Source organism: Pseudoliparis swirei, chromosome 10 (genome assembly GCF_029220125.1).
Source record: "Pseudoliparis swirei isolate HS2019 ecotype Mariana Trench chromosome 10, NWPU_hadal_v1, whole genome shotgun sequence".
NCBI lineage: Eukaryota > Metazoa > Chordata > Actinopteri > Perciformes > Liparidae > Pseudoliparis > Pseudoliparis swirei.
In genome coordinates this window covers 1,436,722-1,463,358 of record NC_079397.1, presented here as the reverse complement: position 1 = coordinate 1,463,358, position 26,637 = coordinate 1,436,722, and the positions used below count along the sequence as shown (strand labels likewise).

General features: G+C 47.0%; 2 protein-coding genes across 7 annotated transcripts in view; one reads left to right on the top strand and one right to left on the bottom strand.

Moving 5' to 3' along the window:
- Positions 1-15,974, bottom strand: part of cand1 (cullin-associated and neddylation-dissociated 1) — a 46,550-nt gene extending 30,576 nt beyond the window's left edge. Inside the window, exon 1 of one of the 2 annotated variants that reach the window (XM_056424589.1) lies at positions 15,955-15,974. Coding sequence is in view for 1 of the 2 variants with exons in the window: in XM_056424588.1 (XP_056280563.1) it covers positions 4,507-4,574 (68 nt within the window). In the remaining variant the exon portion in view is untranslated. Of the gene's footprint in view, positions 1-4,506; positions 4,786-15,954 lie in introns of those variants that run through there. The other variant, XM_056424588.1, reaches the window with a different exon arrangement.
- The window catches only part of grip1 (glutamate receptor interacting protein 1), a 56,345-nt gene continuing 40,183 nt past the window's right edge, over positions 10,476-26,637 (top strand). For all 5 annotated transcript variants that reach the window (XM_056424594.1, XM_056424593.1, XM_056424591.1 and 2 more), the window contains exon 1: positions 10,476-10,702. In XM_056424594.1, coding sequence (XP_056280569.1) covers positions 10,648-10,702 — 55 coding nt within the window. In that variant the 5' untranslated portion in view covers positions 10,476-10,647. The remainder of the gene's footprint in view (positions 10,703-26,637) is intronic.

Genomic DNA, 26,637 nt, shown 5'->3' with positions numbered 1-26,637 from the left:
ATTGATCTAATAGAGCAACACATGGATCCACCAGAGCAACACATTGACCCACCAGAGCAACATATTGATCTAACAGAGCAACACATTGATCCACCAGAGCAACACATTGATCCACCAGAGCAACACATTGACCCACCAGAGCAACACATTGACCCACCAGAGCAACACATTGACCGACCAGAGCAACACATTGATCTAATAGAGCAACACATTGACCCACCAGAGCAACACATTGACCCACCAGAGCAACACATAGACCCACCAGAGCAACACATTGATCTAATAGAGCAACACATTGATCCACCAGAGCAACACATTGACCCACCAGAGCAACACATTGACCTAACAGAGCAACATATTAATCTAACAGAGCAACACATTGATCCACCAGAACAACACATTGATCCACCAGAGCAACACATTGATCCACCAGAGCAACACATTGACCCACCAGAGCAACACATTGACCCACCAGAGCAACACATTGATCCACCAGAGCAACACATTGACCGACCAGAGCAACACATTGATCTAATAGAGCAACACATTGACCCACCAGAGTAACACATTGACCCACCAGAGCAACACATTGATCTAATAGAGCAACACATTGATCCACCAGAGCAACACATTGATCCACCAGAGCAACACATTGACCGACCAGAGCAACACATTGATCTAATAGAGCAACACATTGACCCACCAGAGCAACACATTGACCCACTAGAGCAACACATTGACCCACCAGAGCAACACATTGATCCACCAGAGCAACACATTGACCCACCAGAGCAACACATTGCCTCACCAGAGCAACACATTGACCTAACAGAGCAACATATTGATCTAATAGAGCAACACATTGATATAATAGAGCAACACATTAATCCACCAGAGCAACACATTGACCCACCAGAGCAACACATTGATCAGCAACATATTGATCCACCAGAGCAACACATTAACCTAACAGAGCAACATATTGATCCACACATTGACCCACCAGAGCAACACATTGATCCACCAGAGCAACACATTGACCCACCAGAGCAACACATTGACCCACTAGAGCAACACATTGACCCACCAGAGCAACACATTGATCCACCAGAGCAACACATTGACCCACCAGAGCAACACATTGCCTCACCAGAGCAACACATTGACCTAACAGAGCAACACATTAATCCACCAGAGCAACACATTGACCCACCAGAGCAACACATTGATCAGCAACATATTGATCCACCAGAGCAACACATTGACCTAACAGAGCAACATATTGATCCACCAGAGCAACACATTGACCCACCAGAGCAACACATTGATCCACCAGAGCAACACATTGACCCACCAGAGCAACACATTGACCCACCAGAGCAACACATTGATCCACCAGAGCAACACATTGACCCACCAGAGCAACACATTGATCCACCAGAGCAACACATTGACCGACCAGAGCAACACATTGATCTAATAGAGCAACACATTGACCGACCAGAGCAACACATTGATCTAATAGAGCAACACATTGACCCACCAGAGTAACACATAGAGCAACACATTGATATAATAGAGCAACACATTGACCCACCAGAGCAACACATTGACCTAACAGAGCAACACATAGACCCACCAGAGCAACACATTGATCTAATAGAGCAACACATTGACCCACCAGAGCAACACATTGACCCACTAGAGCAACACATTGACCCACTAGAGCAACACATTGATCCACCAGAGCAACACATTGACCCACCAGAGCAACACATTGACCGACCAGAGCAACACATTGACCCACCAGAGTAACACATTGACCCACCAGAGCAACACATTGACCCACCAGAGCAACACATTGACCTAACAGAGCAACACATTGATCTAACAGAGCAACACATTGACCCACCAGAGCAACACATTGATCTAATAGAGCAACACATTGATATAATAGAGCAACACATTGATCCACCAGAGCAACACATTGACCCACCAGAGCAACACATTGATCTAATAGAGCAACACATTGATTTCAGGGACTACCTCAAACTTAAGAAGTGTATTTGGTGGATGAAATATAAAAATAAACCAATCCTGATCTCTATCTGACACAAATGATCAACATTAAATCAATAAACTTCTTAGTTTCCGCTGTAAACGACTTTCAGAGCCGACCAAGTGTTTCCCAGCGTCTCTCTGTGTCTCTGTGTCTCTCTGTTTGTCTCTCTCTCTCTCTGTCTCTCTGTTATTACGACATCGTTGTCATCCAGACTGTTGAGGACTGATCAATAACTTCAGCCTGACAGATCGGATCAATAGACAGAAACTAGACGTTCATCATAGTAAAGAAGAATCATTCTTAAAGCTGGAAATGACAACTTTCTTCCCGTTAAAGAGAATTATTGATCAACAAACAGGCTGATTAGTTTCCTCAGTTTATTATTTAGTCCAAATAATATTCTTACCAATTGTGAAAATGTGCATAACTGGTTCTTAAAACTTGTGTTCATCTAACAAAGGAAATATTTCATTAATAATGTTCCATCAATGAAGAAAAGGAAACGCAAAAAAATATATATATATATTAGTTGTTCTGTCACTTCGTCTCTTGTACTTTTATTCTACTTGTATAAAAGCCTCTCACGAGTTGTTTTACTTCACTATATATTTATGTTCCTCCTCTGGGGATCAATAAAGTGTTTTCATCTGATTTTCAATCTGAAGAAGATGGATGAACAGTGTTCGGTTCCAGATGTTAAATAATGTCAATTTATTCATAACAATGTTGAACTTTGGGGAAGTGAAACAAATTCTCTTTTTACACAAACCAAACACTCTGTTAACGGAGAAAAACCATCAGCAGATTAACCCTTTAATATAAATATGAGGTCGAAGTTCAGCTGAAGACTCCATCTCTGTTTACATGTTCCCACCGAGTGAGCCCAAGAACACCGGCCCCCCATCATGCTACCCCCCCCCACCATCATGCTACCCCCCCCACCATCATGCTACCCCACACACACCATCATGCTACCCCACACACACCATCATCATGCTACCCCCCCCCCACCATCATGCTACCCCCACACACCATCATCATGCTACCCCCCCCCCCACCATCATGCTACCCCCCACACACCATCATGCTACCCCCCACACACCATCATGCTACCCCCCTCACACCATCATGCTACCCCACACACACCATCATGCTACCCCACACACCATCATCATGCTACCCCACACCACCATCATGCTACCCCACACACACCATCATGCTACCCACACACACCATCATCATGCTACCCCACCACCATCATGCTACCCCACACACACCACCATGCTACCCCACACACACCATCATCATGCTACCCCCCACACACCATCATGCTACCCCACCACCATCATGCTACCCCACACACCACCATCATGCTACCCCCACACACACCATCATGCTACCCCCACACACCACCATCATGCTACCCCACACACCACCATCATGCTACCCCACACACACCACCATCATGCTACCCCCCACACACCACCATCATGCTACCCCCCACACACCATCATGCTACCCCACACACACCATCATCATGCTACCCCCCACACACCATCATGCTACCCCACACACACCACCATCATGCTACCCCCACACACCACCATCATGCTACCCCACACACACCACCATCATGCTACCCCCCCCCACCATCATGCTACCCCCACACACCATCATGCTACCCCACACACCATCATCATGCTACCCCCCACCATCATGCTACCCCCACACACCATCATGCTACCCCCACCTCCTCCTGCACCATCATGCTAGCTAGCCCCCACCTCCTGCATCATCATGCTACCACACACACACACACACACACACACACACACACACACACACACACACACACACACACACACACACACACACACACACACACACACACAATGCCCCCCCCCCCCCCCATCCTCCCACAACACTAACATCCACTGTCGAACCGGCACCACATCTCACGGGGCAGAAGTTCGTGATCTTAGTTCACCCCCAGAAAATAACGACAATAAATAGTTAAATCGATACTAATATTTTTTAAATATCAATACTACACAATGCCATCAAAACGAAAGGAAAAAAGTCAATAAAATCATCCTTAAAAATTCATTAAAAAAATTATCATAATTTGGCTTGCTAGCCAGTTAACAGGCAAGCTAGCTGCCAACTGACACTTTTCACCCGCAGCTGTCAGCCGAGTTAGTTCACCGGCTGGTTAACCGGTTAGTTAACGGTCAAACCAACCGCTGACTTGCTGCCTAACCAGCTAACTAGCGGGGTGACGCCGATCAGACAGGTGGTAGCTAGCGGTTAGCATGGCAGCCTGTAGGCCCGAGCTCAGCCTGGAACAGAAGAAGAAGAACGAGGAGCAGAAGAAGAAGGAGCTCGCGCGCACAGCACTCAACGGGCAGTTGGTTGGTTTTCCCGCGCTTTGGACATCTTTCTACCTGAAGTCCTTGTCGCTGGAGGTCATCTTCTCCAGCAGGTTGGAGATGTGGTACGAGGCGCTCGCCATGTCGGTTCCTGTTCGCGGTTAGCCTCCTGCTAGCCTGTCTGTGTGCCTGTCTGTGTGCCTGGCTGCCTGTCTGTCGGTCTGTCGGTCTGACGGGTCCCGGTGGTCCGATTCCTCGGGTCAAGCGCGTGTCGGTGAGTTCTTCTTTTCTTCTTGTTCTTCTCTTTCTCCAGAGACTGTCGCGGAGTTTGGTTTGTTTGAATGGGGCTCCCGTTCTCTCTCTGCAGAGGGGCGGGGTTAGCGTGATGGACGCTGCGGGGGTCGGAGGTCACAGTTTGAGCAGTTTCTTTTTTTCTTTTTTTTGGCTCGCCACCATTAAATAAATAAGTTAATAAATAAATACAAATAATAATAACTGTATTTATTTTATTGAATATGCTTGTTGTGAAATAGAGCGATGAATCTAATACACATCTTAATTTGCTAAAAACCTACATCCAGTGGTGGAATGTAACTAATTAGATATAATTACAATATAACATAATTTAGTATGTTATAATATAATTCCAATAATATATACAGAATAAAATTACAATATAATATATATATATATATTAATCAAATATGCTATACTATAATTACAAAATAATAATATAAAATAATATAATTACAATATAATTCACAGCATATAATCACAATATAATAATAATATTTATATATATATATATAAAATATGCTATCATATAATTACAATACAATGTAATATAATACAAAACACAATATAACAGAATATATTATATTATAATATGAATATATTATATAAATAATCATTTGTAATTCCTTGATGGCGTGAAAAGAAGAGGAGCTCCTTGAAGAGGTTCCCCTCCTGAAGTCCACCGTGAGGACCGGTTCCTCTCCAAGAGGAGGTGTAGAAAACACCTCCTTTGACGCATATATTATATAGTTATAGAGATGTACAGTCGCAGGACATCCTCACTTGGGTGTGTTTGATTTGTTCACCTGCAGCAGGTGTGTCTATTCACAGTGTTGAGAGAACTACTTCCTGTTTACTGGATGAAGTATCAAATCCAACTGCAAAGAGCTCCTTTTCATCTGTGTGTGTATTTAGAGCTTTACACTGAGCACACACACACACATACAGACACACACTGACACACGCACACACACACACACACATACACACATAAACACACACACCCTGAATGCATTCAACCAGAATGAATAAAAAACCTCCTGAATATCCAGAATCATATGTGTGTGTGTGTGTGCGTGTGTGTCCGTGTCTGTGTGTGTCCGTGTGTGTGTGGGATGAGTCAGATCAGTTGAGTGGGATGTTTACAAACCCCCAGGCTCTCTGTTGACACATAATGCAGCCACCGACATATGCATGCTGGGATTTTGGTGGAGTAGTATTACTTTTAAAACGTGTTACTAAAGAACTTTAGCTCTATGTTCTGCCCCCTGTGGACTAAAGTGGTCGTGTTGGTTCTGCCCCCTGTGGACTAAAGTGGTAGTGTTGGTTCTGCCCCCTGTGGACTAAAGTGGTCGTGTTGGTTCTGCCCCCTGTGGACTAAAGTGGTCGTGTTGGTTCTGCCCCCTGTGGACTAAAGTGGTAGTGTTGGTTCTGCCCCCTGTGGACTAAAGTGGTCGTGTTGGTTCTGCCCCCTGTGGACTAAAGTGGTCGTGTTGGTTCTGCCTCCTGTGGACTAAAGTGGTAGTGTTGGTTCTGCCTCCTGTGGACAAAAGTGGTAGTGTTGGTTCTGCTGCCCCCTGTGGACTAAAGTGGTAGTGTTGGTTCTGCCTCCTGTGGACTAAAGTGGTAGTGTTGGTTCTGCCCCCTGTGGACTAAAGTGGTAGTGTTGGTTCTGCCTCCTGTGGACTAAAGTGGTAGTGTTGGTTCTGCCTCCTGTGGACTAAAGTGGTAGTGTTGGTTCTGCCCCCTGTGGACTAAAGCGGTAGTGTTGGTTGTGGCGCCCCCTGTGGACTAAAGTGGTACTGTTGGTTCTGCCCCCTGTGGACTAAAGTGGTACTGTTGGTTCTGCCCCCTGTGGACTAAAGTGGTAGTGTTGGTTCTGGTGCCCCCTGTGGACTAAAGTGGTAGTGTTGGTTCTGGTGCCCCCTGTGGACTAAAGTGGTAGTGTTGGTTCTGGTGCCCCCTGTGGACTAAAGTGGTAGTGTTGGTTCTGCTGCCCCCTGTGGACTAAAGTGGTAGTGTTGGATCTGGTGCCCCCTGTGGACTAAAGTGGTAGTGTTGGTTCTGGTGCCCCCTGTGGACTAAAGTGGTAGTGATGGTTCTGCTGCCCCCTGTGGACTAAAGTGGTAGTGTTGGTTCTGCCCCCTGTGGACTAAAGTGGTAGTGTTGGTTGTGGCGCCCCCTGTGGACTAAAGTGGTACTGTTGGTTCTGCCCCCTGTGGACTAAAGTGGTACTGTTGGTTCTGCCCCCTGTGGACTAAAGTGGTAGTGTTGGTTCTGCTGCCCCCTGTGGACTAAAGTGGTAGTGTTGGTTCTGCCCCCTGTGGACTAAAGTGGTAGTGTTGGTTCTGGTGCCCACTGTGGACTAAAGTGGTAGTGATGGTTCTGCTGCCCCCTGTGGACTAAGGTGGTAGTGTTGGATCTGGTGCCCCCTGTGGACTAAAGTGGTACTGTTGGTTCTGCCCCCTGTGGACTAAAGTGGTAGTGTTGGTTCTGCTGCCCCCTGTGGACTAAAGTGGTAGTGTTGGTTCTGCTGCCCCCTGTGGACTAAAGTGGTAGTGTTGGTTCTGCCCCCTGTGGACTAAAGTGGTAGTGTTGGTTCTGCTGCCCCCTGTGGACTAAAGTGGTAGTGTTGGTTCTGCCCCCTGTGGACTAAAGTGGTAGTGTTGGTTCTGGTGCCCCCTGTGGACTAAAGTGGTAGTGATGGTTCTGCTGCCCCCTGTGGACTAAAGTGGTAGTGTTGGTTCTGCCCCCTGTGGACTAAAGTGGTAGTGTTGGTTCTGCTGCCCCCTGTGGACTAACGTGGTAGTGTTGGTTCTACTGCCCCCTGTGGACTAAGGTGGTAGTGTTGGATCTGGTGCCCCCTGTGGACTAAAGTGGTAGTGTTGGTTCTGCTGCCCCCTGTGGACTAAGGTGGTAGTGTTGGATCTGGTGCCCCCTGTGGACTAAAGTGGTAGTGTTGGTTCTGGTGCCCCCTGTGGACTAAAGTGGTAGTGTTGGTTCTGCCCCCTGTGGACTAAAGTGGTAGTGTTGGTTCTGCCCCCTGTGGACTAAAGTGGTAGTGTTGGTTGTGGCGCCCCCTGTGGACTAAAGTGGTACTGTTGGTTCTGCCCCCTGTGGACTAAAGTGGTAGTGTTGGTTCTGCTGCCCCCTGTGGACTAAAGTGGTAGTGTTGGTTCTGCTGCCCCCTGTGGACTAAAGTGGTAGTGTTGGTTCTGCCCCCTGTGGACTAAAGTGGTAGTGTTGGTTCTGCTGCCCCCTGTGGACTAAAGTGGTACTGTTGGTTCTGCCCCCTGTGGACTAAAGTGGTAGTGATGGTTCTGGTGCCCCCTGTGGACTAAAGTGGTACTGTTGGTTCTGCCCCCTGTGGACTAAAGTGGTAGTGTTGGTTCTGCCCCCTGTGGACTAAAGTGGTAGTGTTGGTTCTGCCCCCTGTGGACTAAAGTGGTAGTGTTGGTTGTGGCGCCCCCTGTGGACTAAAGTGGTATTTTTCTGTCTATTTCAATAAATACACAGTAAAACCACACGGTTACATTACATTACATGTCATTTGGCTGACGCTTTTATCCAAAGCGACTTACAATACTGTTACATTCATTCACTGTAGACGCAACTACAGGGAGCAACTCAGGGTTAAGTGTCTTGCTCAAGGACACATCAACTAGGGCGGGGATTGAACCTCCAACCCCCTGATTGAAAGACGGACCTGCTACCCACTCACCCATAGTCGCCGGTTGTTTACATTCTCGTGTGAATTAAATTAGCACCAAATAAAAATGTCTCATTTTATTCAGAACTTTCGTGAAAATAAAGTCTGAGTCTGTATTTATTATGAATTAGACGACGTGGTTTTTGATCCATCAGGAGACAAATCATCATATTTATGTGAAGTCTTGAGGTCAATGCTTCTGGTCTAGTGGCCTGCAGAAACTCACCCTTCCTCCTCACTGCCTCCTCCTCTTCTTCTTCTTCTTCTCGTACTCCTCTTCCTCCTCTTCCTCTCTTCTCTTCCTCCTCCTCTTCTCCTCTTCCTTCTCTTTTCTTCCTACTCCTCCTCCTCTTTCATTGTTGTTGCTTTGCTGTAGAACGCTTTGCTACACAGTGTTATTTAGAAAATAAAGGTTATTATACAAAGAATGTGTGTTATTGAGACATATTATGAAACTTTATTTAAAAAAGAATAAAATCTGTAAAGATAATCTGTTTTTAAGTGAAAGAGTAATGCTTTGTAAACCCAGTGATAACGTTACTTAAAGTAAAGTACACAGATATTTAGTTTACAGGTTCCCTTTAAATTATGAAGATTGTTGTTGTAATTATTTATATCTTTAGAAAGTATTCGCGAAAAGGTCAAAGGTCGCGGCACCCTGAAATGTTCCCGTTGGTCATTACATGCATTCTGTATAGAATCAGATAATAACTCACACAGCCTGGGGGGGGGGGGGATTCCTCAGAGGCAAGTCAGGACAGGAAGCACCTAAATACCTGTGTGTGTGTGTGTGTGTGTGTGTGTGTGTGTGTGTGTGTGTGTGTGTGTGTGTGTGTGTGTGTGTGTGTGTGTGTGTGTGTGTGTGTGTGTGTGTGTGTGTGTGTGTGTGTGTGTGTGTGTGTGTGTGTGTGGTTTCCAGGTGAATGTGTCACACAGTAGCATACAGAAGGTTATTGATTGACAGAATTTGAAAAACTAACTAGTATTGATTCATATTGTATTTGTTAGTTGTTTCCAATGGACGTGATCACTGTGTGTTTTTCTATGTGTGTATTGTTGTTTGTTTTTAACAGAAAACTTGAGGAAATGTTACTTCCATATATAATTTGATGTATATGGAGTTTTCAGCTTATAATTTGACCAACTGTAATATATTATAATTGATAATTATATAGTTGGTAAATATTGTACCATACCTCGGCCTAGGAACGTATAGCTGTTAAAACATTTTAAATGAACACATTGATGTCGTTTCCAGTTCAGTCGGCCATCTTTGTTCACGATAGCGACATGCTACATATCGTATAAGATAAGAATACTTAATTTATTTAATTTCTTGAAGCAGTAACAATTAATATGCTCGGCCAGATGTGTATTTGAGTATCCTGGATGTAAAGCATACGATATTTAAAAAAAGGTTGCTGGGAATGTTTTGAGAAATCGAGATTAGCACGTAAACTAGTGCTCGGTCTGCAAAATGGGTTAAACTCATGGCTATATTTAAGTTTTTGTCAAAGCTCCTTATTTTTTCGTAAAGCTCCTTAGATTCATCCGTCTCATGTCATTGTTAGAACACTTAGGTTTATCTATAAATCCCCATCTTGTACTCGGAGGGGGGGGGGGGTACATCTCTAACGGTTATCTCTCTCTTCCGCCGTTAAGGCGGGAGGCGCGTGCCAATCCCCTTCAAACGGCGAACATTAGAGACGTTTGAAAAGCAATGTGCGCGCACGAGTAGCGGAGAAGCGGCTCGCGAGGTTGTGGTTCTAACGGCAGAACGGTACCCCGCTTGGCTCGCGGGCTCCTTCACGGTCATCACGTCACCACCGCTCTATCACGTCACCCCCTCGCGCGCGCTCTCTCCCCTACTCTACCTCGTTCTCCCACTCCTCGCTTCAGGGGTAGAGTTACAGAAGGGGGAAGGGGTAGAGAGACATAGACAAAGAGAAGAAAAGGATAGATAGAGAGAGCGAGAGGGTGAGGGGGGGGGAGAGAGAGAGAAAGAGAGAGAGAGGGGTTCGCGTGCCTGTGTGAGGTTGAAAGAGAGAGAGAGAGAGAGAGAGTGGTAGAGAGAGCTCGGCTCACAGCGCAGGGGGAGGTGGATCCCGATGTAGTGTAGCAGCGCAAGCTAACGTTAACTGGCCATGTTGCTGCTGGTGGTGTGTGTCTGCTAGCGGGCCGCCCTGGACTCCCTATCCGCCCTGAGGTGCATCATGCCCGGCTGGAAGAAAAACATCCCGGCCTGTCTCCAACCGGACCAGGAGGGAGGTAAGACCGGACCGATCCGCTCACGGTTCATACCGCCCGGCAAGTGTGTGTTTTAGTACATACCTGTCTCTGTGAGTGTGTAAGTGTGAGTGTGAGTGTGAGTGTGTGTGTGTGTGTGAGCGCGAGTACGTGTACTAATTATCGCCTGTGCCGCGTGCTGGCGACTGCCTTGAAATCAGTGAAAGTTGGAAACTGATACCGTGTGAGTGTGTGCGTGCGTGCGTGCGCGCGTCTGCTGGTGTTAATCTGACGCAACGGGTGAGGTTACGGTGACGTTACGGTGATTTCACGTTACTGGCTACTAACGTGCTTCATCATTAAGAGCACGGGCACGATCCCCGGCTACCGAGCATCGGGGGCTGCTAACGGGGCTAACCAACTGTTAAATCGGTCAACGGTCGGTGCCGGTCAGCCGGGGGTCTGCCCTAGTGTGTGTGTGTGTCGACCACCTCCACCGGGCTGCGGTGTTTACCGGTGTTCCAGTGAAATGAGGGACCCCTCTGTGACGCTGGAGGGTCAGGTGTTGCGCAAAACATGGTGATGGATTGATTGAAGACTGACAGCCAGTGACCTGCTCTTCGCGGGTCGCCGGTCCGCGCGTTCGATACCGGTTAAAACCCGCGTGAGTCCAACGTCTTCTGGCAGCCGGTGTTTCCGTAACACCTCTCCGTTGAGGTGAACACTGTGTGGTGTACTGTATGTTAATGTGTACTTTAACGGTTTGTGGTGTTGTACTTTAGTGTTTTTGGCGTAAAATATGGAGGTACTTATTTATATATGTTTTATTATTTACATAATATTTTTATTCAACTCTACTATATTTTGTAAACTTTACTGATTCCGTTTAATTAAAAAAACATAATTAAATAGTTATTAATTATGATTTAAAGTATATTATAAATAATTCACATTTGAATAGATAACGTGTGAAAGTAGTCATTGTCGCAGCCGTGATTTGGACTGTTTCTTAAAGGTGATTTAGTGTTTCTCCTTCTACGCGCGGTGTCAGATTCACAGAACCCTTCCTAGCGCATTTAAAAGGTCTGAGCGCGACAAGCTCTGGACCAGTACCCCTTCAGAATGGAGCATTACCGCCTCAGAATGGACCAGTACCCACTCAGAATGGACCAGTACCCCTTCAGAATGGACCAGTAGCCCTAATAATGGACAAGTAGCCCTAATAATGGACCAGTACCCCCTCAGAATGGACCAGTAGCCCTAATAATGGACCAGTACCCCCTCAGAATGGACCAGTTTCCTCTTTTCTCAGGTTTAACTAAACCAGAGCTGAAACCTGCAAATAATCAGCTTTTTTTGGTGGTTGATTTAAAAATCGTCTTAATAGTTGTTGATTATTCTCTTAAAGTACTCTTTCCCACCATGCTAACCAGTTAACCATCTAACCAGTTAACCAGTGTCTGTGTTCCATGTGTTACGGCTGTAATAAACACAGTGTTGATTTATTGTTGCGTAGTAAACCGTCTGGGGAGATGATATAATAACATAATAATATAATCCATCTCAACGTAAAAGAACCACATGTTGAAATGTTGAATAGTCAGTAAAACATGAAACAGCTGTTCAGGAGCCCGAGGAGCCGAGACGAGTAAAAATAGACGTCAGGTAAATAATAGATACACAGTAGAGACACGGCCAGCTATTGTATCATGAGAGTATATTTATATTTATATAGGTTTGTGTGGTCAAATATGATATTTACTGCAGTTACTACTTCTCTCAAAACACGAGGAAGTAAAATAAAGTACATTTACTCAAGTACTGTATTTACGTATCATCGTTATTGTATTTGACTTTATTCTTCATTTTAAAGCCAACATAGTACTTTTATTACATTTCTGCTTTGAATGAATTCCAAAAAATATTAAACGACTAATAAATTATGATGTATTAGTGTTGATTACTGGGGGGAAAGGAATTAATATTAACTAACATATATTTTCCTTTTTTTAAATTTGCACAAAACACATTTATAAAAGTTAGAACATTGAGAAATTGACAATATTAATTATACTAATTTTATTGTTTTTAGGTCAAAATATTGTTTTTTTATTTTATTTTGTGTATATATATTTTTTGAATCTAGTTTTTTACCACAGTGACTTTTAATGATATTTTAATACTGTTATATCCCTTTGGTGTCTTAATCGCTTTTCTGTTTTTCATGTGAAAGCTTCACTAATAAAGTTTTATTGATTGATCAATCGGCAGAAAGAGTAACATTTAAAAAAATAAAGAATTATCCAACAAAAAGAATATTTAAATGTTTTAAACTGAGCATAATATTCAATGTAAATTAATGATTACCTGCATCTCAATAAAATCTATATTTATATCCATATTTGTTCATTTCAGAGGTTTTTTTAATATAAAGACTATATCTACACAGAGGGGAATGTGATATTATTATGAGATATTAAAATATACAGGATATACACTTAATTATCTGGATTGCAGCCGGACCTGATTTAATAATGCTGTTCACATGTTGCATATTGAGTGCTTTTCCTTTTCCTACTAATGCTGATGATACCAGTATTTTATTACTTCTGTCCACTTTATTAGGTACACTTGTGAACTCTCCTGAGCTCCATCAGGAAGCACACCTGATGAACAGAAACGCTTTGAAAGCACAACACTGGAGTTCTTATTGTAGAGAATGTATCCGAACATGTGTTCCTAACATCGTTATTTATTGGTATTTAATCTTCAATTAAACACGTTTTAAGAACGAGGAAGAAATATCAGGCTTTTATTGTGAAGGTTTTTAATCACTAATTGATCAGCTCACATTAAAAAAAACCTTCCTGCAGCTGTCCCTCATAAAGTGGCCCCTTTAATGTGTTAAAAATGCAGTAAAAAGACTGTGTGTGTGTGTGTGTGCGTGTGTGTCTGTGTGTGCGTGTGTGTGTGTGTGTCAGTCACAGCATGACGTCATCCCACCGTTTTAAGCTTTTTGACTTGGAGGCAGAGAAAGACAGAGACACACACTGAGATGTACACACACACTACACACACACACCGAGACACAAACACACACACCGAGACACACTCTTAAGACTCGGGGTAACACACATTATCACAAACACACACGGAAACAAACACACACACACACACACACAGTCCTTTAAGAGGTGCTGTGTCAGAACTCTGCTCATCTTTGTCCTCAGGGGGTGTGTGTGTGTGTGTGTGTGTGTGTGTGTGTGTGTGTGTGTGTGTGTGTGTGTGTGTGTGTGTGTGTGTGTGTGTGTGTGTGTGTGTGTGTGTGTGTGTGTGTGTGTGTGTGTGTGTGTGTGTGTGTGTGTGTGTGTGTGTGTCCAGCTTAATGTATTATTCCTATTGTCTCTGACACATTTTACCCGGAGTCTCTCACCGTGACTCTGAAACAAACTGCTGACTGTGTGTTTATATATGTATGTATATATATATATATATATATATACATATATGTGTATATACATATATTTTCATACGGTATACACTACCGTTCAAAAGTTTGGGATCACCCAGACAATTTTGTGTCTTCCATGAAAAATCACACTTTTATTTATCAAATGAATATAAAATATAGTCAAGACATTGACAAGGTTAGAAATAATGATTAATATTTGAAGTATTAATTTTGTTCTTCAAACTTCAAGCTCAAAGGAAGGCCAGTTGTATAGCTTATATCACCAGCATAACTGTTTTCAGCTGTGCTAACATAATTGCACAAGGGTTTTCTAATCAGATATTAGTCTTCTAAGGCGCTTAGCAAACACAATGTACCATTAGAACACTAGAGTGATAGTTGATGGAAATGGGCCTCTATACACCTCTGGAGATATGTCATTAGAAACCAGACGTTTCCACCTAGAATAGTCATTTACCACATTAACAATGTATAGAGTGTATTTCTGATTGATTTAATGTTATCTTCATTGAAAAAACTGCTTTTCTTTGAAAAATAAAGTCATTTCTAAGTGATCCCAAACTTTTGAACGGTAGTGTATATTACTTTCCTTCACACACAGACACACACACACACACACAGCTTTGGGCAGCGTCCAGGTGGACCGCCAAGCTTCTGGCATCGCACACATACAATCATTTTCTACTTGATTAAACCCAGCATGGACACACTGGCACAAAACACACACACACACACTCTCAGTGTGTCTCTAACAGCCCAGCAGTTTGACACTAAAACCTGCAGAGAAGAAGAAAGTATTTCCAAATTGATGTGTTTTTGTGTTATTGTCCCTAAGAAGCTCACATGTGTGTGTGTGTGTGTGTGCGTGTTGGTTTGTTTGCCAGCTGCAGCCTTCAGATAACTCTGTCCTCTGAGAGGTTGAGTACGTTTTTGTCCTCCGAGGACTAAAGGTGGACTGACCCATCAGTGCGTGAGGACTAAAGGTGGACTGATCAGTGCGTGAGGACTAAAGGTGGACTGATCAGTGCGTGAGGACTAAAGGTGGACTGATCAGTGCGTGAGGACTAAAGGTGGACTGATCAGTGCGTGAGGACTAAAGGTGGACTGATCAGTGCGTGAGGACTAAAGGTGGACTGATCAGTGTGTGAGGACTAAAGGTGGACTGATCAGTGCGTGAGGACTAAAGGTGGACTGATCAGTGCGTGAGGACTAAAGGTGGACTGATCAGTGCGTGAGGACTAAAGGTGGACTGATCAGTGCGTGAGGACTAAAGGTGGACTGATCAGTGCGTGAGGACTAAGGTGGACTGATCAGTGCGTGAGGACCAAAGGTGGACTGATCAGTGCGTGAGGACTAAGGTGGACTGATCAGTGCGTGAGGACCAAAGGTGGACTGATCAGTGCGTGAGGACTAAGGTGGACTGATCAGTGCGTGAGGACTAAAGGTGGACTGATCAGTGTGTGAGGACTAAAGGTGGACTGATCAGTGTGTGAGGACTAAAGGTGGACTGATCAGTGCGTGAGGACTAAGGTGGACTGATCAGTGCGTGAGGACTAAAGGTGGACTGATCAGTGTGTGAGGACTAAAGGTGGACTGATCAGTGCGTGAGGACTAAAGGTGGACTGATCAGTGCGTGAGGACTAAAGGTGGACTGATCAGTGCGTGAGGACTAAAGGTGGACTGATCAGTGCGTGAAGTCGGGTGAATGTCCTCGAGTGATGTCACTCGAGTCGGTCCTGGTTGAGGACTACAGGTTTGAAAGAGGACTCAGTATTCGGAGCGAAGTGAGACCTCAGTGAGCTAACCAGCTAGCGTAGCGCACCTGAACTTCCTGGTGGCGGCTGTTGCTCTGTTGCATTGTGGGTAATGTAGGCGGCTCGTCCTCCTGATGAAGTGACGAGCGTCTTCACGTCCTCAGACTGAACTTCTGGAAGCTTCCTCGCCGCGTTGAAAGACGCCGAGCAGACAAAGAGCAGCCGCTTCCTCCTAATCCCCCGGCTCTGGGATTAGGATTAGAACCCCGTTAGCTTGAGGCTACGAGCTGCAACGCGGCCCCGAGGGGTTCTCCATGTTCTCCATGTTCCTCATGTTCTCCATGTTCCTCATGTTCTCCGTGTTCCTCGTGTTCTCCATGTTCCTCATGTTCTCCATGTTCCTCATGTTCTCCATGTTCTCCATGTTCTCCATGTTTATTTTCTTCTGCTGATATTTCTCTGATGGATTCAGACCCGTTGTTGTCCGTTGTTTGTCTTCTCTCCCTCCGGGTGTGTGCTCGGCTTGAATGGAAGTCAGTTGTGTGTGTGTGTGTGTGTGTGGGTGTGTGTGTGTATGTGTGTGTGTGGGTGTGTGTGTCCATTATGAATCAAGGTCACTCAGCAGTCCATTAAGACCATAGCTTCTCTCTCTCTCTCTCTTGTTCAGTTTCTAGGACTCTCCGTCTGTCTCTCTCTCCCTCGGGCTTCATCAATCACGGTCTGTCTGTCCGCCTGTCTGCCCCTCTGAATCATGGGTAATCCGTCAGCAGGACCTCTGAAGCCTCTAAAATTAGTGGTTTTCTCTTCAGAGATCTGAATGTCTTGGAAGGATGCAGTTCTGTGAGCGACCAGCAGAGGGGGCGAGAGGTGTGTGTGTGTGTGTGTGTGTGTGTGTGTGTGTGTGTGTGTGTGTGTGTGTGTGTGTGTGTGTGTGTGTGTGTGTGTGTGTGTGTGTGTGTGTGTGTGTGTGTGTGTGTGTGTGTGTGTGTGTGTGTGTGTGTGTGTGTGTAGAATAAGATTGTACATACACACTCCAACACCTAAACGCACACACAGGCGTCCAATCATGTTACAGAGATGCAGAAGCCTGAGAGCCATATGCAAATGAGCCTACACTCATTTATAGCGACACACACACATATACTCTTTTTACTTTATTTTAAGAACAAATGTGATTATGCAAATATCAGAACTAAAAGTTCACCCATCACAGGAGCAGGAGGCGTTTCCATTATTTTGTCCACCGTTCATTTTCTCCGAAACAAAATGCAATGAGTTTGAGGCTGAATGTTTCAAAACATATTCAGCTGCCGCTCAAATAGTTTACAGTTTATTTGTAATATATTTAAATGCTGAAACTATCGGAACAGGAAGTCAGTGAAGCCCCGCCCCCTGCTTGATTTGATTGGCTGCCTGGCCAAGTGTGAAAAGTTGAGGTGCAGATCTCTCTCCTCTCGTTGAGATTAGTTGATTTAAAGTCTCTATAATTAAAGTGTAATAGTTCTCTGTTCAATGTGTCTTTGTTAAAGTTAATAAACAATAAGATGAATGTCCTCCATATGTTGTTATGATTATTATAAAGAATATTAATGCATCATAGCCCTTCTACTGATTCATGAAAACAACGTTTAAATGTATTCAAGTGGCTCAGCTGTTCAAACAGCTGCTACACACACACACACACACCCATACACAGACACACACACACACACATACACACACCCACACACACACACCTGAGGAGAGGTCAAGCGCGTCCATTAACAGACAGGAAGCGCATGCGCACACCATCTGACCTTTGACCTCTGAAACTGACACAGTGATTGACAGGTGGTCTACAGGGTGTGCAGTGACATTCATGTGTGTGTTGACCACTGACCCCTCTCAGTTCTGGTATCCCATGATGCATCACTGCCCGACTGACAGAAAAAATGCTGACGGAAAAATGCCAAGCAGCAACGCACTGCTCCTGTTTCTCATTCCTCCAGCTCAGTTAGAATAGTTTACGTGCTTTATACTGTAGTATCAGTACTTTAACAGAGTATCAGTCCTTTAACAGAGTATCAGTCCTTTGACAGAGTATCAGTCCTTTAACAGAGTATCAGTCCTTCAACAGAGTATCAGTCCTTCAACAGAGTATCAGTCCTTCGACAGAGTATCAGTCCTTCAACAGAGTATCAGTACTTCAACAGAGTATCAGTCCTTTAACAGAGTATCAGTCCTTTGACAGAGTATCAGTCCTTTGACAGAGTATCAGTCCTTTAACAGAGTATCAGTCCTTCGACAGAGTATCAGTCCTTCAACAGAGTATCAGTCCTTTAACAGAGTATCAGTCCTTCAACAGAGTATCAGTCCTTTAACAGAGTATCAGTCCTTCAACAGAGTATCAGTCCTTTAACAGAGTATCAGTCCTTTGACAGAGTATCAGTCCTTTGACAGAGTATCAGTCCTTTAACAGAGTATCAGTCCTTTGACAGAGTATCAGTCCTTTAACAGAGTATCAGTCCTTTGACAGAGTATCAGTCCTTTAACAGAGTATCAGTCCTTCAACAGAGTATCAGTCCTTTAACAGAGTATCAGTCCTTTAACAGAGTATCAGTCCTTCGACAGAGTATCAGTCCTTCGACAGAGTATCAGTCCTTCAACAGAGTATCAGTCCTTTAACAGAGTATCAGTCCTTTGACAGAGTATCAGTCCTTTAACAGAGTATCAGTCCTTTAACAGAGTATCAGTCCTTTAACAGAGTATCAGTCCTTCAACAGAGTATCAGTCCTTTAACAGAGTATCAGTCCTTCAACAGAGTATCAGTCCTTCAACAGAGTATCAGTCCTTCAACAGAGTATCAGTCCTTTAACAGAGTATCAGTACTTCAACAGAGTATCAGTACTTCAACAGAGTATCAGTCCTTCAACAGAGTATCAGTCCTTCAACAGAGTATCAGTCCTTCAACAGAGTATCAGTCCTTTAACAGAGTATCAGTACTTCAACAGAGTATCAGTCCTTTAACAGAGTATCAGTCCTTTAACAGAGTATCAGTCCTTCAACAGAGTATCAGTCCTTTAACAGAGTATCAGTCCTTCAACAGAGTATCAGTCCTTTAACAGAGTATCAGTCCTTCAACAGAGTATCAGTACTTCAACAGAGTATCAGTCCTTTAACAGAGTATCAGTCCTTTAACAGAGTATCAGTACTTCAACAGAGTATCAGTCCTTCAACAGAGTATCAGTACTTCAACAGAGTATCAGTCCTTTAACAGAGTATCAGTCCTTTAACAGAGTATCAGTACTTCAACAGAGTATCAGTCCTTCAACAGAGTATCAGTACTTCAACAGAGTATCAGTCCTTTAACAGAGTATCAGTCCTTTAACAGAGTATCAGTCCTTTAACAGAGTATCAGTCCTTTAACAGAGTATCAGTCCTTTAACAGAGTATCAGTCCTTTAACTGAAGCACTGAGCACGCTGTTGGCTCGGGGTGTTGAACACATCCTCCCGGTAGCTGAGATTCACAAACACAGATGTCAGTGTCTTCATATCTCACGAGGCCTTCACCACGACGTCTCTGATGTCAACAAGCTGCTTCTGGACGCTGTAATAACATCAGAGCCAATGAGAAGCTGTCATCGCCATGACGATGATGTCATGGCGATGACGTGAAGTAAACGTGTAACACGAGAAACTCTCTCTGTTGCTTCTGGGGTTTAAAAAACAGGATGTGAGGGTGTGAGGATGTGAGTGTGTGAGGATGTGAGGATGTGAGTGTGTGAGTGAGGATGTGAGGGTGTGAGGGTGTGAGGATGTGAGGGTGTGAGGGTGTGAGGATGTGAGGGTGTGAGAGTGTGAGGATGTGAGGGTGTGAGGGTGTGAGGATGTGAGTGTGTGAGGATGTGAGGATGTGAGTGAGGATGTGAGGGTGTGAGGGTGTGAGGATGTGAGGGTGTGAGGTGTGTGAGGATGTGAGGTGTGAGGTGTGAGGATGTGAGGTGTGAGGATGTGAGGAGTGTGAGGATGTGAGGTGTGAGGTGTGAGGTGTGAGGTGTGAGGATGTGAGTGTGTGAGGATGTGAGGGTGTGAGGATGTGAGGATGTGAGGGTGTGAGGATGTGAGGGTGAGAGGATGTGAGGGTGTGAGGATGTGAGTGTGTGAGGGTGAGAGGATGTGAGTGTGTGAGGATGTGAGGATGTGAGTGTGTGAGTGAGGATGTGAGGGTGTGAGGGTGTGAGGATGTGAGGGTGTGAGGGTGTGAGGATGTGAGGGTGTGAGTGTGTGAGTGAGGATGTGAGGGTGTGAGGTGGAGGTGTGAGGTGAGAGGTGTGGAGGATGTGAGGTGTGAGGATGTGAGGTGGAGGTGTGAGGATGTGAGGTGGAGGATGTGAGGTGTGAGGATGTGAGGATGTGGAGGATGTGAGGTGTGAGGATGTGAGGTGAGTGAGAGGATGTGAGGTGTGAGGATGTGAGGTGTGAGAGGATGTGAGGTGAGGATGGAGGTGTGAGGTGTGAGGATGTGAGGTGTGAGGTGTGAGGATGTGAGGATGTGAGGATGTGAGGGTGTGAGTGTGTGAGGGTGTGAGGGTGAGAGGATGTGAGGATGTGAGGGTGTGAGGATGTGAGTGTGTGAGGGTGAGAGGATGTGAGGGTGTGAGGATGTGAGGGTGAGAGGATGTGAGGGTGTGAGGATGTGAGGATGTGAGGGTGTGAGGGTGAGAGGGTGTGAGGATGTGAGGGTGTGAGGATGTGAGGGTGTGAGGGTGTGAGGGTGAGAGGATGTGAGGATGTGAGGGTGTGAGGACGTGAGGGTGTGAGGGTGTGAGGGTGTGAGGGTGTGAGGGTGTGAGGGTGTGAGGACGTGAGGGTGTGAGGGTGTGAGGGTGTGAGGATGTTCTGTTTGGTAACCGCAGCAACAGTTTCCACGGCGTCTCCTCTTTGGGTGGAAGCCCTCGGCGACCCGCCTCCCTGATGTCGGGCCGCTCTCTGTTCCTCAGCCAGAGCTCCGGCTGCCAGGAGCCTCGCTGAGCGGCCTAGGCGGCTTAGGAAAGGAGGACAGGAGGACAGGAGGAAAGGAGGACAGGAGGAAAGAAGGAAAGGAGGACAGGAGGACAGGAGGAAAGAAGGAAAGAAGGACAGGAGGAAAGAAGGACAGGAGGAAAGGAGGACAGGAGGAAAGAAGGACAGGTTGAAAGAAGGACAGGAGGAAAGGAGGACAGGAGGAAAGAAGGACAGGAGGAAAGGAGGAAAGGAGGACAGGAGGAAAGAAGGACAGGAGGAAAGGAGGACAGGAGGAAAGAAGGACAGGAGGAAAGAAGGACAGGAGGAAAGGAGGACAGGAGGAAAGAAGGAAAGAAGGAAAGGAGGAAAGAAGGACAGGAGGAAGGGAGGACAGGAGGACAGGAGGAAAGGAGGAAAGGAGGACAGGAGGAAAGGAGGACAGGAGGACAGAAGGAAAGGAGGACAGGAGGAAAGGAGGACAGAAGGACAGGAGGAAAGAAGGAAAGGAGGACAGGATGAAAGAAGGACAGGAGGAAAGAAGGACAGGAGGAAAGAAGGAAAGGAGGAAAGAAGGACAGGAGGAAGGGAGGACAGGAGGAAAGGAGGAAAGGAGGACAGGAGGACAGGAGGAAAGAAGGAAAGAAGGACAGGAGGAAAGGAGGACAGGAGGAAAGAAGGACAGGAGGAAAGAAGGACAGGAGGAAAGAAGGACAGGAGGAAAGGAGGACAGGAGGAAAGAAGGAAAGAAGGAAAGGAGGAAAGAAGGACAGGAGGAAGGGAGGACAGGAGGACAGGAGGAAAGGAGGACAGGAGGACAGGAGGAAAGGAGGACAGGAGGACAGAAGGACAGGAGGACAGAAGGAAAGGAGGACAGGAGGGTAGAAGGACAGAAGGACAGGAGGAAAGAAGGAAAGGAGGAAAGGATGAAAGGAGGACAGGAGGAAAGAAGGAAAGGAGGACAGGATGAAAGGAGGAAAGGAGGACAGGAGGACAGGAGGACAGGAGGACAGGAGGAAAGAAGGAAAGGAGGAAAGGAGGACAGGAGGAAAGAAGGAAAGGAGGACAGGAGGACAGGAGGACAGGAGAACAGGAGGACAGGAGGACAGGAGGAAAGAAGGAAAGGAGGAAAGGAGGACAGGAGGAAAGAAGGAAAGGAGGAAAGGAGGACAGGAGGAAAGAAGGAAAGGAGGACAGGAGGAAAGAAGGAAAGAAGGACAGGAGGAAAGGAGGACAGGAGGACAGGAGGAAAGAAGGAAAGGAGGAAAGGAGGACAGGAGGAAAGAAGGAAAGGAGGACAGGAGGACAGGAGGACAGGAGGAAAGAAGGAAAGGAGGACAGGAGGAAAGAAGGAAAGGAGGACAGGAGGAAAGAAGGAAAGAAGGAAAGGAGGACAGGAGGACAGGAGGAAAGAAGGAAAGGAGGACAGGAGGACAGGAGGACAGGAGGACAGGAGGAAAGAAGGAAAGGAGGACAGGAGGACAGGAGGACAGGAGGGTAGCTGGCCCTCTGTGGAGGAGGAGCCCGGTGGTCCAGCCCTCTGAGCCTCAGAGCGTGTTGCCTTCACGGCTCGTCAGCCAGCAGCAGGAGCTGCATCTGTCGGACGGTCCTTGAACACATCGTGTGTGACCCAGACCTGAAAGTATATTTTATCCTAAACATTTTGTTCTCATTTAAAATCTCTTAAAATAATCTGTTTACTTTAATCAGATTAATTTCTGAGCTCGGTGAAACTATGACGTCAGATTCACGTGAGACCAACAAGTCATGTGACCACATGAGGAGACGCTGAAGTGAGGACAGAGGAGAGGAGAGGAGAGGAGAGGAGGAGAGAGGAGATGAGAGGAGAGGTGAGAGGAGAGGAGGTGAGAGGAGAGGAGATGAGAGTAGGTGAGAGGAGAGGAGGTGAGATGAGAGGAGAGGAGATGAGAGGAGAGGAGATGAGAGGAGAGGAGATGAGAGGAGGAGAGAGGAGAGGAGATGAGAGGAGGAGAGAGGAGAAGAGATGAGAGGAGGAGAGATGAGAGGAGATGAGAGGAGGTGAGATTAGAGGAGGTGAGAGGAGAGGAGGAGAGAGGAGATGAGAGGAGAGGAGGTGAGAGGAGGTGAGAGGAGATGAGAGGAGGTGAGAGGAGAGAGGCTGTACATAGTAAATAGTTTAATATGTAAAACCCTGGGGTCTTTTAGTTGGACTCCTCACAGGTGACTCCTCACAGGTGACTCCTCACAGGTGACTCCCCACAGGTGACTCCTCACAGGTGACTCCCCACAGGTGACTCCCCACAGGTGACTCCTCACAGGTGACTCCCTACAGGTGACTCCCTACAGGTGACTCCTCACAGGTGACTCCCCACAGGTGACTCCCTACAGGTGACTCCTCACAGGTGACTCCCTACAGGTGACTCCTCACAGGTGACTCCCCACAGGTGACTCCCCACAGGTGACTCCCTACAGGTGACTCCTCACAGGTGACTCCTCACAGGTGACTCCCACAGGTGACTCCTCACAGGTGACTCCCACAGGTGACTCCACAGGTGACTCCTCACAGGTGACTCCCACAGGTGACTCCCCACAGGTGACTCCTCACAGGTGACTCCTCACAGGTGACTCCCCACAGGTGACTCCTCACAGGTGACTCCTCACAGGTGACTCCCCACAGGTGACTCCTCACAGGTGACTCCCCACAGGTGACTCCTCACAGGTGACTCCCCACAGGTGACTCCTCACAGGTGACTCCCTACAGGTGACTCCTCACAGGTGACTCCTCACAGGTGACTCCTCACAGGTGACTCCCTACAGGTGACTCCTCACAGGTGACTCCTCACAGGTGACTCCTCACAGGTGACTCCTCACAGGTGACTCCTCACAGGTGACTCCTCACAGGTGACTCCTCACAGGTGACTCCCTACAGGTGACTCCCCACAGGTGACTCCTCACAGGTGACTCCCCACAGGTGACTCCTCACAGGTGACTCCCCACAGGTGACTCCCCACAGCTGACTCCTCACAGGTGACTCCCCACAGGTGACTGACCACATGTGATTCCTCACAGGTGACTCCCCACAGGTGACTCCCCACAGGTGACTCCTCACAGGTGACTCCTCACAGGTGACTCCTCACAGCTGACTCCTCACAGGTGACTCCCCACAGGTGACTCCTCACAGGTGACTCCCCACAGGTGACTCCTCACAGGTGACTCCCTACAGGTGACTCCTCACAGGTGACTCCCTACAGGTGACTCCCTACAGGTGACTCCCTACAGGTGACTCCCCACAGGTGACTCCTCACAGCTGACTCCTCACAGGTGACTCCCTACAGGTGACTCCTCACAGGTGACTCCCCACAGGTGACTCCTCACAGGTGACTCCCCACAGGTGACTCCTCACAGGTGACTCCTCACAGGTGACTCCCCACAGGTGACTCCCCACAGGTGACTCCTCACAGGTGACTCCTCACAGCTGACTCCTCACAGGTGACTCCCCACAGGTGACTGACCACATGTGATTCCTCACAGGTGACTCCCCACAGGTGACTCCTCACAGGTGACTCCCCACAGGTGACTCCTCACAGGTGACTCCCCACAGGTGACTCCTCACAGGTGACTCCTCACAGGTGACTCCCCACAGGTGACTCCCCACAGGTGACTCCTCACAGGTGACTCCTCACAGCTGACTCCTCACAGGTGACTCCCCACAGGTGACTGACCACATGTGATTCCTCACAGGTGACTCCCCACAGGTGACTCCTCACAGGTGACTCCCCACAGGTGTCCCCTGGGCCTCTTTAGATAGATAGATAGATAGATATATACTTTATTAATCCCCAAGGGGAAATTTGTCGTGACAGTAGCAGCAACACACAAGAATAAAAACAAAACACAAAATATAAGAAACAGGGATGAAAGATATAGAAGTATACAAGTAAAATAAAAGTAAAATACAGAACAAAATATATATGTAAATATACAACACACATGCATACACAACACACAACAACACTGACAAATCAAATACAAAAAAATATTAAATATAGACAGAGTGCAAAAAGCAAAGTGTGTGTATGAGTGCAGAGCAAATGAAATGAAATGTGTGTATGTGTGTAGTGCAAACAAATGAGATGTGTGAAGTGCAGATCAACATAGTGTAAGTATTCAGCTATTGTTGTAGTTATTGCACTATGATCTGGCAAGAGGTGATCTGTTGTAGAGCCTCATAGCCGGCAGGAATGTTCTCCTGTATCTGTCCTTGTGGCAGCGGAGCGTGAGGAGACGTCTGGAGAAAGTCCTCCTCTGTCCCTGTAGGAGGTGGTGGAGAGGGTGGTCCGGGTGGTCCAATATGGACACCAGTTTCTTCAACGACCTCCTCTCCACCACCTGTTCCAGGTGCTCCAGCTGGCAGCCGATGATGGAGCCAGCCTTCCTAACCAGGTTGTTAGACGGCTGGTGTCACCGGCTCCGATGCTGCTCCCCCAGCAGACAATGGCAAAGTGCAGCACACTGGCCACAACCGACTGGTAGAATAACTCCAGCATCTTGCTGCACACGTTGAAGGATCGAAGCTTCCTCAGGAAAAAGAGTCGACTCCTCCCCTTCTTGTACAGCGTTGATGTTGGCCTTCCAGTTCAGTCGGCTGTCGATGGAGACGCCCAGGTACTTGTACTCCTCCACCATGTACTGGTCCTCCTCCACCAGGTACTGGTCCTCCTCCACCAGGTACTGGTCCTCCTCCACCAGGTACTGGTCCTCCTCCACCAGGTACTGGTCCTCCTCCACCATGTCCACGTCCACTCCCAGGACACTCAGAGGGGGAGGAGCTCTTCCTCCTGAAGTCCACCACCATCTCTCTGGTCTTGGCCACGTTCAGCCGCAGGTGGTTCTCATCGGCCCACTTTACAAAGTCGCTCACCACTGCCCTGTACTCCTCCTCCCGTCCATCCCTAATACACCCGACCACTGCAGAGTCATCAGAGTACTTCTGCAGATGGCATGACTCCGTGTTGTACTGGAAGTCACTGGTGTACAGGGTGAAGAGGAAGGAGACAGAACAGTTCCTGTGGGCTCCAGCATCACTGACCCCCGTTCAGCACACGCCCCATTCTGACAAGCTGTGGTCTGTGAGGTAGTCAGTGATCCAGGAGATGGTGGACGCGTCCACACCGGCCACCCGCAGCTTCTCACTCAGCAGCAGTGGCTGGATGGTGTTCAATGCACTGGAGAAGTCAAAGAAAGTGACTCTCACAGAGACACCGGTTCCATCCAGGTGCCACTGAGCTCGTTGCAGCAGGTAGATGATGGCGTCGTCCACTCCCACATGAGGCTGGTAAGCAAATTGCAGAGGGTCCAGCGACGATTTCACCTGCGGCCGGAGGTGGGCCAAGACCAGCCTCTCCAGCACCTTCATCACATGGGAGGTGAGGGCGACCGGTCGGTAGTCATTGAGGCCAGATGGTGTTGACTTCTTTGGGACAGGGACCAGGCACGGCGTCTTCCACAGCACCGGGACCTCCCCCAGCCTCAGGCTGAGGTTGAAGAGGCGCTGCAGGACACCAGACAGCTGGGTGGCGCAGGTCTTTAGGACCCTGGGGCTGATGCCATCAGGACCTTCCGCCCTGCGCTGGTGTAGTTTCTCCAGCTGTCTTCTCACCTGGTCAGTCGTCACAGAGAGAGGGGGGAGGGTGGAGGAGCCCATTGTTATCGAGGGCTCGGTGGATGTGCAGCTCAGCAGGGGGGACAGAGGGGGAGGAGGTGTTTGGGAGGTGTGATGTGTGGAGGA